Below are 15,289 nucleotides of genomic sequence, written 5' to 3' on the forward strand. Positions count from 1 at the left end.
TAATGGGAAGAGTAATAGAACCTATAGTAGGACAAGAGAAACCATCAAAGATCTTAACCACTAAATCAAATTTATCATATCAATATGTTACTTCATGCAATTGTAAAGTATAAAGATATTCTTAAGTTATTACATTCACCATACATGTTGGATCAATCATCAATGAGAACCCCTCATGAGAGTATGTCTTTGATCTTTTCAGGTGATATATAGACTTATAGTGGGCCGTCGGGTGTTTCAATAGTCTCACTAGGATCAAAGGTAATGCATATTGCATAGGTCCTTAGGAGATGCATGTGTGTTGCACATGGAAAACATATTTAATATTAAGAAACTTAGTATTAAAAATAAATGCAAGGTCAATGGTTTTGTGTACCCATGGTTTCATCTTACCACTTGGTTGTTTTGTGTAAGCTTGATTCTATAAAAGCAAGCACATGTTTAGTGGTTGAGGTTGGCTAGGTCATTGTTTGGTTTGGTTTGCGAGCATTGAGATGGTGGACGGTTTATCCAAGTGGATGGTGAATTTATTAAAGTATATTGATAAAGAGATTTGGGAGGACATTCAAGGATTGGAATTGAAGGAGGTGGCGGTAAGGGAAGGATGTCCGCTCAAGTGAGAGCAAAACACCAATGGCTCTCATTAATTGTGTTGTTCTCCCCTAGGTAGTGGAAGTGTGTGGAGCAAGATAAAACCACCTTGTTAGCTCACAAGCATCATTCAATGTAGAAATATTGTACAATTTGATAGAGTGGTGACGAAAACACAAGATATAGGCAAACTTATCTCTTCACACTACGAAGCAAATGGTAGCCTTTTGGGGGAAGATCTTGAATGAGAGACTGGGAAATGTATTCAAGGTCAAGGACCCTAAATTCCTTTAGAATGTGTGCATAATGCTTGGAGATGAATTCTTGCGAGTAGAGTACAAGTACAGAGCTAAGAGTTTGTTGCACCAGGAGGTGAGTGTCTGGCTACATGTGGGGGAATTCATCCCACCCTTACGTCCCTTCCTCATCTGGAGTGCAATGTGTGAAAAGGAGGTTCGGCAGGCTAGGGCGCAAATAGGAAACTATGCAAACGAATATCTCAAAGAGAGAGAGGCGGTAAAGAAGGGTGGTGCCGAGAAGAACCAAGTTGAGAAAAAGGGTGGAGCCAAAAAGAAGAGAGATCGAAAGACAAATGGGGCAGATACAGACTAATTTTCTTTTGCTGCATTCGAGTGGATTTATCACGATTTCCATAAAACAATTATAGAATGGGATTATTTGGAAAACCAAATTTCGTGTGTTCCTGAACTCCGGTCATTTATAGGTTCCACAATATGGAATCGACAGATATTAATGGCTATAGTCATTGAGGAAGAAGCGAGGTTCTTTTATCTGTTTGAGATTTCCAATGTAGATGGGGTATGATTGTCCTTTTTTTTTAATTCCAGTGATTACATTCTAGATTTTGGAGCATTTTGAAGGTGGGTTATTTAAAGAATTCATGTTCTCTGCATAAAACATTTAATTCAGTTTACCAAATTGATATGGGTTGTGTCAGTAAATACATAGATTGGGATCTCTATATCATTCATTGCTATCTATTTTGATGTCTCCATCACCATCCTTCTTTTTTTTCGGAGAACCTTTGTTATTTTAATTTTCGTTTCAATCCTAAGACTTTGAGGCCTCTACTCTCAATGATAATGGATTCTATTTTAGAAATGATAGCTTGTGGAGAGTCACATAGCATTGGGAATTAGATTTGGCAACGCCTAAATTTAACCCTTTTTAATTAGCACTATTGACTAATGGAATTGGCTATATAACCACTTAAAACGTCAATTGTATTTTCTCATTGGTCCACATTTTATTTGAAATTTCCATGAGATCTTGTTTGTATAAGATGTCATGATTGTAGAACAATTTGATCTTCTAGTAGGTTGTATGATTAAAAAAAGCCTACAAAATATTGTGCAACAAATTTTTATTATGTTAGAGTAGAGTTGTAAGGGTCTTTTGATAACTCTTGTTTATAGAGGTGATATATCTATTGAACATAGTGTTGTCATTGATGTTAAGGATTATTTTAGAAGATGTTTGATGCCAAGGAAGTATGAGGAAAATACCAAAGGTTGTCTTGAGTTTGTTGAACAAATTTTGTTGGACAAATGCTATCATTGTTGTCAAAACAGAATGTTAGTTGAACAATGTTACTGTTATTCTTATAAAAGCAACAAAAGGAATTCATGTCAAAATCAACTACTTTTTAATACATCTTACACATTTTGTAAGTGTCTACATTAAATTTCTAATGTTTGTTGCTTAGTGGTGACAATTATACCAAGTTACACTATTGTTATTTTCAATACTGGCATTCTACCATAGTTCGTTGGTTTGCTTACAATTCAGAAGTTAAGTTAAGGCTACACATAAAGCACATTATATTCAAGGTAAAACGGAACCAACTAAGCTTATCTTTGAATGTGCATTGGATGTTCTTAATCTTGTGTTAACACATTTTATTTCGGGTCGAGCTAACTACACATTTCATATTGTTTTGAATTAAATATTTATCCTTGGCCAACATGGTGAATCTTAGATGATGTAATTTAATTCTAGGCCGACTTGAATATGGTAATAATACAATTCTAGAATGTATATATGTTATTGATCGTTAAATTATACAAGTTGCATTTATTATAAGGTGGTGAGTGAATATATGCGGTAAATTGTGTGACCAAATATGTAGTGTACCAAGGATAACTTTAAGAAACCACCCCCCAGGCAAAAGTGTAAAATCCTGCCGAATCAGACATTATTTTTGTGGGAAAATTTTCATATTGATGGCAAAATTTATTTTCAGAATCGGGAAAAAAATTATTTTGTATTGGCGATATTTTTCTAGGGTACGAAAATTCCATAAATTTCTGGCGAATAATACCTTGTTCTTTGGGGAAAATATATATTGTAGGAGGAGAATAATTTTTGTTAAAAGGAACAAATATATAATTGTATGGACGAAAAATTTTACTCCAAAGGAAAAATTATTTAAATGTATTGGCAATTTTTATCCACCGTTTGAAAATTATTTAATTTGTTTTGGCAAATATTTTGTTATTTATGGAAAAATATATAATTTATTGGCGACTTCATGAAATCATTGTCTTTAATAGACAAGGCACATCACATCACATTGAGTCCAAACTCTGCATGATGTATCAATAAGCGCAACCTCTTTGACACATGAAGGGTGACACATACCTGAAATCCATCAATGATTTTAAATCGTTCAGTGATCGTAGATCAATGGCTGAAGTTTTATTTAGGCCCAATTTTTTGAAGAGAACATAGCTCACCAGAAAGTGCCTGGAATGGAACTGGATTCAATAGACACATATTGTCACAATCGATAATTTCGATCATTTAATATATATCTAGTCACTAGCTGCAATCCACTTTGTCCCCATGACTTCCAATGTGGTACTTGCCAACTTGGTATTGGTTTATAGTTGTTTCCAATTTCACACACTAGTGCATTTATGGGAAAGATTTGCAGAGATACGAAATATTTAAAAAATTTTAAAGCAATTAATATGGTTAGAGAAGTAATTATTACAATCAAGAGCTTCAACTATTTATAAATGATATTTGCTTCTTTCATCTTTAATTAGCCTTTGCCATTTGGTAGATAAATCGTCAGAGCTCATGGTATTTATATTCTGCCTCTGGGTTAGGTTTATAGGCTCGGGTTGTTTAATTTGGTAGATTTCTCAAGATGGACACTCCAATCTGTTAGAGACCCAACCCTCCAATTAGTCTGCAAGGAGGTTGGGTCATTCACCAATGAGGCTGTACGGATGGTGTTGGGCAGAGACTTTCTACGAAACACAAATAGATACCGTGTTAACACAGACATTACATCTTGGTTCTTGGCGTCTCTTCTGGACCTCGGAGGAGACAAGGTGGATATGTTGGTGCTGTTGAGGAAGGTGTTTAAAGAAGACTTCCTTGGAGATGACATTAATGTTGTCATCCTTGCAGAAGTAGGGGTGGGGATCCCTTAGGCGAGTGAATTATCCAAGCTTCTCGTCCCTGACCAAATAGTGCCAGTGGCCAGGCAACCGTTTCTTCTAAACCTAAATGCGGAGAAGTTGACGCGTCACAGGAAATGGGCGTAGATTGACAAGGACTTTCTCTGGAAATGGTTGCTCCTGGACGACATTCCAAACTACATGTGGCTTGAATAATTCTCTCAACTTATGTTGTCTGAAGAATTCTACATTGTAGGAGGGCCAGATTCTTAGGGTAAACCATCTACTACATGTGCTCTAGCCCCGACCGCCTTGTAGTTTTTTTTTTGCCTATGTCCTCGAAACCTCACAGGCTTAGTGGCTTACTCATTTTGGCTTTAAATTTTCTGAGGGACTCAAGTCTCAGACATGTAAAAATTGTAAATTTCCAAAGCATAAATATTAATGATAATTTTTCAAATTCCAGTTTGTTTCAGTTTGCCTCTTAGAGTCTTATGGATACAAAAAAAAGCTTTCTATTTCATTTTTATTAATCAAGGTTTTTCAAATGCTTTTTGTCTATGAGCTACGTTATTTCAATATTTTGTTAAACAATGGAAATAAATTTAATACTGTGATCTTTTTTATGTAATGCTTCTTTCTCTATATTTAATATATAAAAAAAAAATTTAGTTCGTTCCATTAATTGTTTGTACATTGATTATGGCTGGCTATAATTTTATAAATATATATAAAAAAGATGTTTATCTTGCGAAAAACAAGTGAATTAAAACTAAAAGTCCAACTTACTTGTTGTTTGAACTAGTGCATGTGTGGGTTGGTACTGGGTACATGCTATGATTTATAGTTGAGATTTTGTCATAATGAAGAAATTTAAGACATTTATGAAGGGTAGATGGGATCACTTTCATGGAAGAGAACCAAGGGCAAGGATGTCCCAACTTCACACAAAATTGATCTGATGTAGGATTTAGGAATGATAGCAAAAAGGACATCTAAGCACTTAGTGCCAACCTTAATGGGAAGAGTAATAGAACCTATAGTAGGACAAGAGAAACCATCAAAGATCTTAACCACTAAATCAAATTTATCATATCAATATGTTACTTCATGCAATTGTAAAGTATAAAGATATTCTTAAGTTATTACATTCACCATGCATGTTGGATCAATCATCAATGAGAACCCCTCGTGAGAGTATGTCTTTGATCTTTTCAGGTGATATATAGACTTATAGTGGGCCATCGGGTGTTTCAATAGTCTCACTAGAATCAAAGGTAATGCATATTGCATAGGTCCTTAGGAGATGCATGGGGGTTGCACATGGAAAACATATTTAATATTAAGAAACTTAGTATTAAAAATAAATGCAAGGTCAATGGTTTTGTGTACCCATGGTTTCATCTTACCACTTGGTTGTTTTGTGTAAGCTTGATTCTATAAAAGCAAGCATATGTTTAGTGGTTGAGGTTGGCTAGGTCATTGTTTGGTTTTGTTGTCATTGTTTGGTTTTGTTGTCATTGTATTGAGCTCTCTTCTCAAGAGTGCATGTGTTGCATGGGGTGTGTGGGTACATGCTTGGATACATGGAGGTTGCATTGAAGGAGCTTGTTGTTTCAAAAGCATTTATGGAGACTTTGTAAATGTATGGTAATGTTTTTATCACTGAATGATACATTGAGTGTGAATACTTTTGGGAGTTGGGTTTTTCCCTCTTGAAATTTTTCTTAGCGTATATCTCTTGTTATCTTGTGGTATGCCTTTGATCTTTGCATTATGATTTTCTCTCATGGGATTACGTAAAAATAGTTTCATAACATGTATTTTTTTAACAAAACAATGAAACTTATGAATGTTTTGTTTGAATCCAAAACTTGACATCGAATAAATCTAAAATCTCATGATCCTCTAATTCCTTATAGTTTTCTTGTACAAAAAAATTCACTTTGTTATCATCCACAAAAACAACATGTCAACTAACAAGCACATTGACAACTTTAAATATGAACATGATTAGAAAATATTCCACTTTCTAAAATAGAACTATTGGAAACAATACAACATGCATTGAAAGTTAAGGGAGAAACCAAAACATGGGAAAAAACATCCAAGATGAAGGGTCGACCATGCCACCAAACACACTACAATTCGAGACATTAAGGGTCATGAAAGACGCATGCTCGTAAGGATAAGTAAAAGTCAAAATATAGTGGCAAGGTGGGGGACAAGTGGAAGACATGATAGAATAGAGAAATCTAACACTCTAACAAAAGGGAAGAGTGCAATTAGAAGAAGACAGACTCAAGAAGAGAAAACATACACCAAATGGAAACAACAAAGGCAAAAGTATAAACCTAATATGTAAAGACTAAGATTGACTAGAAACGAGACATGACATTAACCAAATTAGGCAAGCAACTCATATCAAGGAGCTTGAATTAAATTTCAACGACAAGCATATCAAGCCTATTATGACAAAGAGGTGGAACACAACAAAGGCCCCACTTTCTATGGTTCACATTGACTCGACTATCTAAATGGTATATAAAAAAATACGACGTATTTAACCTTTAACAGGAAAATACATCATGCTTTCAATCCTCATGCTCAAGGGAAAGTGAGTGAGTTCATTAGATGTACAATTAATTATTTATTAATTATAATTAAGTCTTTGAAAATAACAAAAAGTTTTTTAATTGAATTGTATTATTTTTGTCAACATGTTTCAGATCACATTTAATGATCCATCAATCATAATGGTTCATTCCTCATCTTGATAATAAATCAGAATATGATCCAAATTGTATTGATGCAAAAAAAACCTATACAATTGAATTACTATTACTAAATAGTAATTTATATATTAATATGTATAATAGTTCACATAAATTTTTCCACAGTCCACGTTAATATTGATAAGATAATTTTGAGATTCAATTGTGTTTATTTTTCATTCAAAATTCTTTATCATACAGTGTTTCATCTAGTCTATAATATTGGTAAGATAATTTCAAGATTAAATTGCGTTTATCATTTAGTATTTCGTCTTAGAAAGAAGATTGCGATCAGAAATATTGAATGGAAACACAATCGAATCTAAAACTTATCCTGTATGTGTGTATATATATAATTGAAATTTTTTAATTTCGATGTAAAACCAAAATTTAAAATGGATAGGTTTACCAAACACAGAAAACAACACTTATTTTGTATGGAAGTTTTCACGCAAGAATTCTTAAACTTCCAAGAATTCTTAAGAGTTAGAGAATAGAGTATGCATGGCAAGGAAAGAATATTTTAGTCTTTTGACAATATTCTATAACATTAGACATTTAATTTCTCCCTGCATGACCACTGTGGAGTCGGTGTCCCCCAGACCCCTGCAGATTCCGCAAGGCTATTGCAGGATTCAATTTTAAAAACATTTGACGTTACTAACATGTATACATTGAACTTTGTTATGTTTATCTTTCCACGTTGCGCTCTTCTCTGCTCTAATTATTTTCAGTGTTTGTTTTATTTTTAGATTTCAAAAGGTAGTGAACTATGCCGGGTACAATGCATATTATAAAATATTATGTCAGTTATAGGGAATTTTGTGAGCATGCTCACAACATTATAATCCACCCTTTCCTGCCATTGTAGCTAAATCTTTTCGCTTGACTAGTAAAAGATCCAGCCATTTTTCCTTCAAGGCAATCATTTCCCATATATTAGGAAGTCTATCATCACCAGACTCCTAGAACTGGAATAACCCATATTACAGACATTGAATAAACAAGTAATAACAAAACAAATTGTTAGGGTCATGAGAGAGTGCATCTTGGCCTGTGACTCATGATATGTGCCAGCTGTGTGGGAGTACATGGTTCCTTGCACGGATGACCATGAAACAAAGAGAATGCTGGTCAAGACACAGACAAAACATTATCTCACAGACGCATCATGAGAATTACAACTGGTGATTATCGTTGCAATCACAAGAATAAAGAGCATCTCCACTAAACAATTTATTAAAAAAGAGGAGCCAAGGAATAGAAAGTGTCTGGATAATAAAGGTGTACAATTTCTGATTAGTGATATAATACTCTTACTCAAATGTAAATTATTGGTAACATCCTTCCATACACATTGAAATGTAACTCAGATTATTCTAAATAATAAAAACAACATTAACCAAATTCACAAATATCACTCATAAGGTTTGCTCGAAAACCATGGCTCTCCACATTCATTTGCATTGTTACTGAAAACCCCCTCAATCTTGCCTCCATTATTTAGCATCGGTACGAAGATCACACACCTATAATAAAATATAGCACGAGAATTCTAGATGCGGAAACATCGATATAGCTTGAGAAATCTAGCGTTGGACCATCAGTATAAATAACAAACATGCTTTCTTCAAGCACGAAGCCAAAAACTATGAGTTGTGGGTCAACCAAGAACCGCCAAATTTGTCATTCCTGCACAAAATAACTACCCTTTCAGCATTCCAGCCAACATGAACAACCCATTGGGCAGTTCAACTCAAATGGCGAAATCTGGCGCTTATTCATTAAATGCTGATCAATGTGGCTTCTGTCGCCACAACATATTTAGCATTTTTTACACTTTCAACTATTCTACAACTTTACAAATCAAGAAAGCAAGAGCCAACAGAAACAAATCACGAACTGCAGTTCAATTTGCAAAAGAGATACAAGTCAGCATATGACTGGCCATCTCTGTAGTTATTCACATTTTAACTGTAACATTAGATACGTGTCATATCTTATGGTTGGTAGGAAACATCAATCATCATTTCTACCCAGTTCATCAAATGCTGATTTTAATTTAGGAATAATCTTGTCTAACATAAATCTGAAACCAACTGAACTGTTGTTCTGAGAAACTTGGCCAGACTTCAACGGTACTTCTGAGAGAGATCCAACCTCAGCTCCGTTCATAAAGGCACCACATGCACAAAGAATGGAATGACCACGTCTACGAAAGTGATCTTTAATAAAGTTTTCAAAATGCTGCAGATACAGAAAAAGTTTAATAAACATCAACAGCACTCTCCAAGTGCAAAAAACCGTTTTAATTCTTATACAAGAAGTCTTACCTGTGGAGGTCTGTGGAGAAGATACAACATTAGCTTGCACGTCAATAAAAATGAATTCTCATTGTAAGCAAGAGAATTTTTTTCTCCTTCAGCTGTGCCAACTTGCTTATCATATCCTGCCTCATTGAAGTACGGTCTTGCATTCAATACAAGACCCTGAAGTGAAACAAGGACTTGAAGAATGCTTGAAGATGTCGGATCCCAGATTTCATTTCCTCTGCCAATCCATGTGTTTAGAAGACTTAAGCATACTTTTCCAGTTTCATATAAATTGGGATTCAATCTCAACCCACGAGAATGGTAGTACACTGCCTGGAAAATTTAGAGCTATGAATTATACAAAAGTCAACACAAAATAAACTTCGATACTTCCAATTAGAAAGCTAGACCCACTCTGAAATGTTAAAAATTACTTACTGGTGGTGCTTGAGGGTATTTAGACGGAAGATAAATATCAAAGAAAAAAAGACCATCTTGATAAGGAGTTCCACTAGCTCCAATAATCACAGCCCTGAGTAAATCTATTCGATCCTCATAGACTCGAACATAAATGCTCTCTGATCAACCAGAAAATCGAGTTCGTTGATTCAGCTCAAATAGTTTAGTCTGCTAAAGGAAAATTGAATCAACGCTTACCAGGTAAATTTTTTTCAAGAAGACTCCACTCTTGCTGAACTTTCTTCGACCACTTTCTATCATTGCAATTCTGTCAGAGTATATGAAAAGATAAATTTTATTAGTATAGTAAAATTTACTTTCACATTCATTTCAACCTGAACAAACAAGACAATCACACTAAACTGCAGATCGCACACAAAATACCTGGGCAGTTTCATTGAAAAAGTAGTGGTCTGCAGGGTCCTGAACACTGTCAAAGTGTTTAAACAAGTTCTGGCCATCATTAATAGAAATAGGTAAGCTGTTCATTTCTTGTAAATTTTGTTTAATATCAATAGGTATGCTCCTTGTCAAATCATCTTCAGTAGAGACTTTCGTTTGATCTTGGCCATCTTGTGTGCCTTCCACATTGTTGTGGTCACCACACTCTGAGTCCATTTTATCACCTAAGTCTGCAGTTGCTGGCAAAGAAGTCAAACCATCTTTAATGTGTATGGAATCACCACCAGGTTCCAGATGACAATTCAAATCTCTTGTAAGTTGGTCTCCTTCAATGCCACTAGCCTCTGTCCTGTCAGTGTTCTTTGCAATTCCATGTTTCTGCATAGCTTGCTCTTGAGAACTTGGATCCAATGTGTCTGATGAATTCTTAGAACCTCGGAATCCAAGAAAACCAGTGGCAAGCCTGGCAACAAATCCAAAAGCTCGCAATACTGATGTGTTGGTATCACTAATTTTGTGCAAGTTTTCATTTGAAGCATGTGCAGCATCTGTAGCCTGGTCCATTGCAGGTTCTACGCTTTGCTCCAACTGATTGAAAAATGCAGAGAACTATGGTTATAAAATACTTACTCAAAAAGGGCATCCTATTAACCAAGCATCACAGAGCCTTATTTTAAGAATTTATCATACCTGCTGCTCATCGGCATCAAATGTAGCCATCATATTATCATCAACAGTTTCCCAGCTTGCAGCATCATCATTATCATTCTCATCAAAACTACTTTGAGTTGACTCCATATCATCATCCCTGCCAACTACAAAAATTGATTGTGGTCCAACCTGCAAAATACAAGAAATTAATTAAACAAATAAAAATCAGACACCCATATGTATATCTTTAAAACAAAATGCCCATATGTAAATTATGCTTGTTATATAGAGGAACTCCACATGAAGCACTTAGTAATATAATTTTGAAATCTACCGGAGCTTAAAAGCATTGCTTCTCCTTTTCCCTCAAAGTCATCTATTTCCCCATTGATTTGCAGCCTACCATTCATAACAACTCTCCTTTCCTAGTTATCCTCAAGTCCACCAAGGGAGAAGACACGTGGAACAAGAAATTTTGGTAAAGAGATAAAAGTGGAGAAGCTAATGTGGGATGTCTAATAGGGATTTGTAGCAAGGAGCGGTAAGTAGGGAAGAGACGAGATGTCCAACTCAGATATAAGATTTCATGTTGAGAAAATGGAGAATGTCAAAAGGTTCTTGAAGATGGAAGATATCAGGCCTTCCATGTATAAAGATGGAGGAAATCAAATTTGGACACCCTACTATGATGGTCCAGGACATCCAACCAGGTTCATATAGGGCTTTTCTTGCAAAAACAATGACAGACGTACAACTATGATATCCTGATATAAGCACAACATATGTCAAGCTAGGACATACTATCGTAAAGACGATGGATGGCCAGTTTTATGACTGATAAAGAGATTATCAATATCGTTAATTATCAATAAAGTTTGATTGGTTCAGTGTTGAGAAACAAACTCACTCTCGAACACATAGTTCCTTCAATCAAAAGGATTTCTAGCATCTTGTTAATAAGAACAACCTAGCGGTCATCTTAGTTTCTATTTTGGATATCATTTGGATGAAGTTTAAGTGACTAATGGCTTTTCTTCACCAGTATGTGGCAGATTAAATAGAAAGAAAGTGTCCCAATTCTTTATCTACAGAAAAAAAATTCAAAATTTAATACTTTGCAAATTGACATGAGTTGCAGAACTGGTAATCCCACCTAAAGTTAGATTTCTCTACTATTTACACATTTTGTGAAAAATGTTTTGGCCTAAAATATGACGGAAAAAATAGAATAAAGTCAACCACAAAACCCATAAAAATTTCACAACAAAGCATTAGACACTACTCATTGCGATGGTATGAAGCAAATCTCAGAAGAGATATTAAAAAAGGATTTAACCTCATAATAGATACAAGAAAAACAAGAGAGTGCTTACCTTTGTAACTGTTCCATCTGCCCACATCACTTCAATTTCCCCATCTCTAACACCTATAATATTCCCAATCCATGAGAAATCCATATCTTCAACCTTTGCATCAACTTTAGCCTTGCGACACCTTCTTGAAGCCCCTTGCTGCAAAGAAGCATCCATACTTTTGGTATCACTTACACATTTTGTCTGAAAGTCAATTTCTTTATCATCACCAATGTGATCCTCAAAATCAAAACCAAGATCAGTCTTTTGTCGCTTTTTCAAACTTCTTTCCTCTGAGGATGGATCTGATTTAACACACTCCCCACATTTTAATTCAATCTCACAATCTTTATCAATATTTGCCTCAATTTCACATTCTTTTTCATCAACTGACATTTTAACAGCATCAGAGGCCTGTGATACCTCTTCTACAGGGGGAAGCCGTATCACAATGTCCCCAATAAAATAGTTGTAATCTGGATGCCCAACTAGGTCATAAACACTCACTATCTCTTCATTGTCAAACTCTCGAGGATCTTGTGGTCGAGACACAGTTTTCTGCCATCTCACTAGGGCAGTACGTTCTTTTGAATCCATAGTTTTTACAACTCCTACGCGCCTAGTTTGAGAATCTTCTCCATCCTCATCGGAACCCTTCTCTAGCACATACTGCTCAGGCCGGAAATCATGCTCACCAAGATTATAAACAGCAAACAAGACCTTTGAATCAACTCCAAATGACTTTGTGCCATCTTGCCAAAGTACATCAACCTTTGTCTTTGTGTTCACAATAAGCAATGCTGATTCAAAAACATCATCTTTCTTAGGAAGTTTTTTATCACGTTTCACTCTGCGCTTACAACAATCCTGTGCAGGTATCGTGCCATTCTGTACTGATCCTGAAGTAGTAGGGGAAGATGAATCAAAAGAAGGCAACGTGTCACAGTCTGTTGTTAGTTCTGTGTCTTTATCTGGTAAGGCATCTTGCTTGACAGGGAAAGTTATGCCTAATTTCCTTCCAGATGTTGGGAGGAAACACCAATCAGCTAGTTGCCAATTAGCATATGAAAAACAAGACAAAAGCTTTAAATGTTTAGGGTCTTGCATATTTGCAGGGACATTTGTTGAACTAATAGTAGATGCAGGACTCGGTGGAGCAATCCAGTAAACATATACTGAACCCGCCTCAACATTACTGACTGTACCCTCCATACGAGATGCCTTCCATGTACCTCGGAGCCATCTAGCACTTTTGAAAACAACTGAAGAAGTACCCCGTACACGCTGACCTGGATAATAAGGAAAGATTGTATCTTCAAAAACATTCTTAGAAACTGACATAAGGCACTCAGGGTCTGCCCTCATTACTTTACACTTTGAACCATCATCAAACAAAACTGTGACATTATCTACAACCTCATCAACCCGGCCCAGCCAAGAATCACGAAGTACATAATCTTCTTCTGTGAAGGCTTTTATCCGTTTCAGCTTCCTGCTAGGGACATCTATTTTAATTTCTCCAGACGGCATCTTCAAGTCAACAAAAAGGTCAATGCTGACTACTGTACCTGTCTGTCCTTTTGGATCTGAAATAGATGCAACAATGTCACCATGCATAAAGCTCCTATCAACTACAATAAGATCTTCAAGTTTCTCAGTTGTCTCAACAAGATTTGACCAAACTACTCGAGCATGATCCCCTGAAATAGATTCAACATCATCTTCTTCTTCATTATCATAATCTGAGGAGTCTGAATCACCTGCAACTCTAGTTACCATTCCAAACACACCCTCTTCTGATCTACTTTGGACTACATCTGATCTGTAAACACTTGCAATAAGAGGCTTCTTTCCAACTTTTAAAGGAGAATGTTTTGTTTCACCTGTACTTGTAGATACATTGTTTCCAGCCGAAAGGCCCTTTGGGTCCGAGTCACAGATATTTTCAGAGCAATGATCAGAACTGAACACACAACTCTCGCCATGAGAACCTGTGGAGCTAATTAAACCTTTCTCCTCTAAGTGGGCAAAATGCTCTAATTTTGTTGAGGCAACATTTACATTATCACAAATGTCTCCCATTAAGGTTGCAACTTGCAAATGTCTTTACAAGTGTAGACTTTAACAAAATCTCCACCTGCAAAAGGAAGAAAAACAGAGTAGAAAGTGCCAAATAAAATATTAATGAAGGGAGGAAATAATAGCAATAGATATATTTAAGATATCTAAGATATCTATCTAAAAGAAGACAGTAGATATTAGTCTAAAGATGCTTATTTAAGCATAAATATCTTAAATATATCTATCTAGAAGATGCCCATAGATATCTATGCTAGTTTCAATAGTTCTAAATATTATTTTATTTACTAAAATATGTAACTTTTTTTATTACTTTATTTTTATTTGAACTATTTTTTTTCATTTTTGAAAATCTATATAACAAGAAGACAAATTATTTACTGTAGATGTATGATTTCCGCAGTCCATTATATTGAATAAGAGATTTAGTAATTCTTAGAAATGGGAAGCCAAAATCGAAAGAATATATATAATGAAAAATAAATTCTTACTTTTATTTTGAAGAGTTATTTTTTTTTTTTACATAAATATTAAATTTTCTTATCTATATAAACTACTACAAACACACATAGATAGAAAAAAGACAGACACCTATTTTAATTATTTAAAAATTTCTTTTAAAATACTTCAAAACTATTTTATTGACTAGTCACTACATAGACACATGAATTTTAACTTTTATTTAAGAATTATTTTATTTTATCTACATTGTTTACTTTCTTTTTATTTGAACATTATTTGTTTTACTTTTGTTTTGAAAAGAATAATGTGTATTTTATATTTATATGTAACTTTAGTTTCTACTTTTGGAAAAATCATTAATCATTATCCAATAGACTTTTGTTTTGTTTATACTTTGAAAAGTATATTAAATATTGTAAGTATGCTATTAAAGATCGTTACCCTGCCAAAAAAACCTAAACAGTAGCAAAATCAAAATATTACATAGATTTGTTTATAGGCAGCGAGTGTAAACAGGATATAAGATCGCTTTAAAACAACAAAATCTGACCCTTGGTCAACAGCTCATCAAGAGCACTAGGGTATATTTTAAAAATTTGATGTATTTAAATTTAAGAAATAAGCACTAAGCATCAAAAAGCTATGTTAATCCCATATGTTACAGTAAAATTCAATGAAAGCAATATAAGCTTCAAACCTCATAGTATTATACATGGCTGAAAGTCTCATCTGACAAGATTTTTCTGATGTAGGAACTGCCCTACTTAATCTTCTGC

At 34.8% G+C, this 15,289-nt stretch overlaps 1 protein-coding gene across 1 annotated transcript; it reads right to left on the reverse strand.

Moving 5' to 3' along the window:
- Positions 1-3,584: 3,584 nt before the first annotated feature.
- Positions 3,585-14,054, reverse strand: LOC131059544 (probable ubiquitin-conjugating enzyme E2 23; the record flags this gene model as incomplete). The annotated part of the gene is made up of 8 exons (XM_057992649.2): positions 11,994-14,054; positions 10,660-10,809; positions 9,952-10,557; positions 9,766-9,835; positions 9,547-9,686; positions 9,130-9,441; positions 8,833-9,043; positions 3,585-3,616 (listed from the first exon to the last, which is right to left on the reverse strand). Coding segments are annotated over exons 1-8 (3,582 nt in total), but the record flags the coding sequence as incomplete, so codon positions are not given.
- Positions 14,055-15,289: the final 1,235 nt, after the last annotated feature.

Source organism: Cryptomeria japonica, chromosome 11 (assembly GCF_030272615.1).
Source record: "Cryptomeria japonica chromosome 11, Sugi_1.0, whole genome shotgun sequence".
In the NCBI taxonomy this organism is placed as follows: domain Eukaryota; kingdom Viridiplantae; phylum Streptophyta; class Pinopsida; order Cupressales; family Cupressaceae; genus Cryptomeria; species Cryptomeria japonica.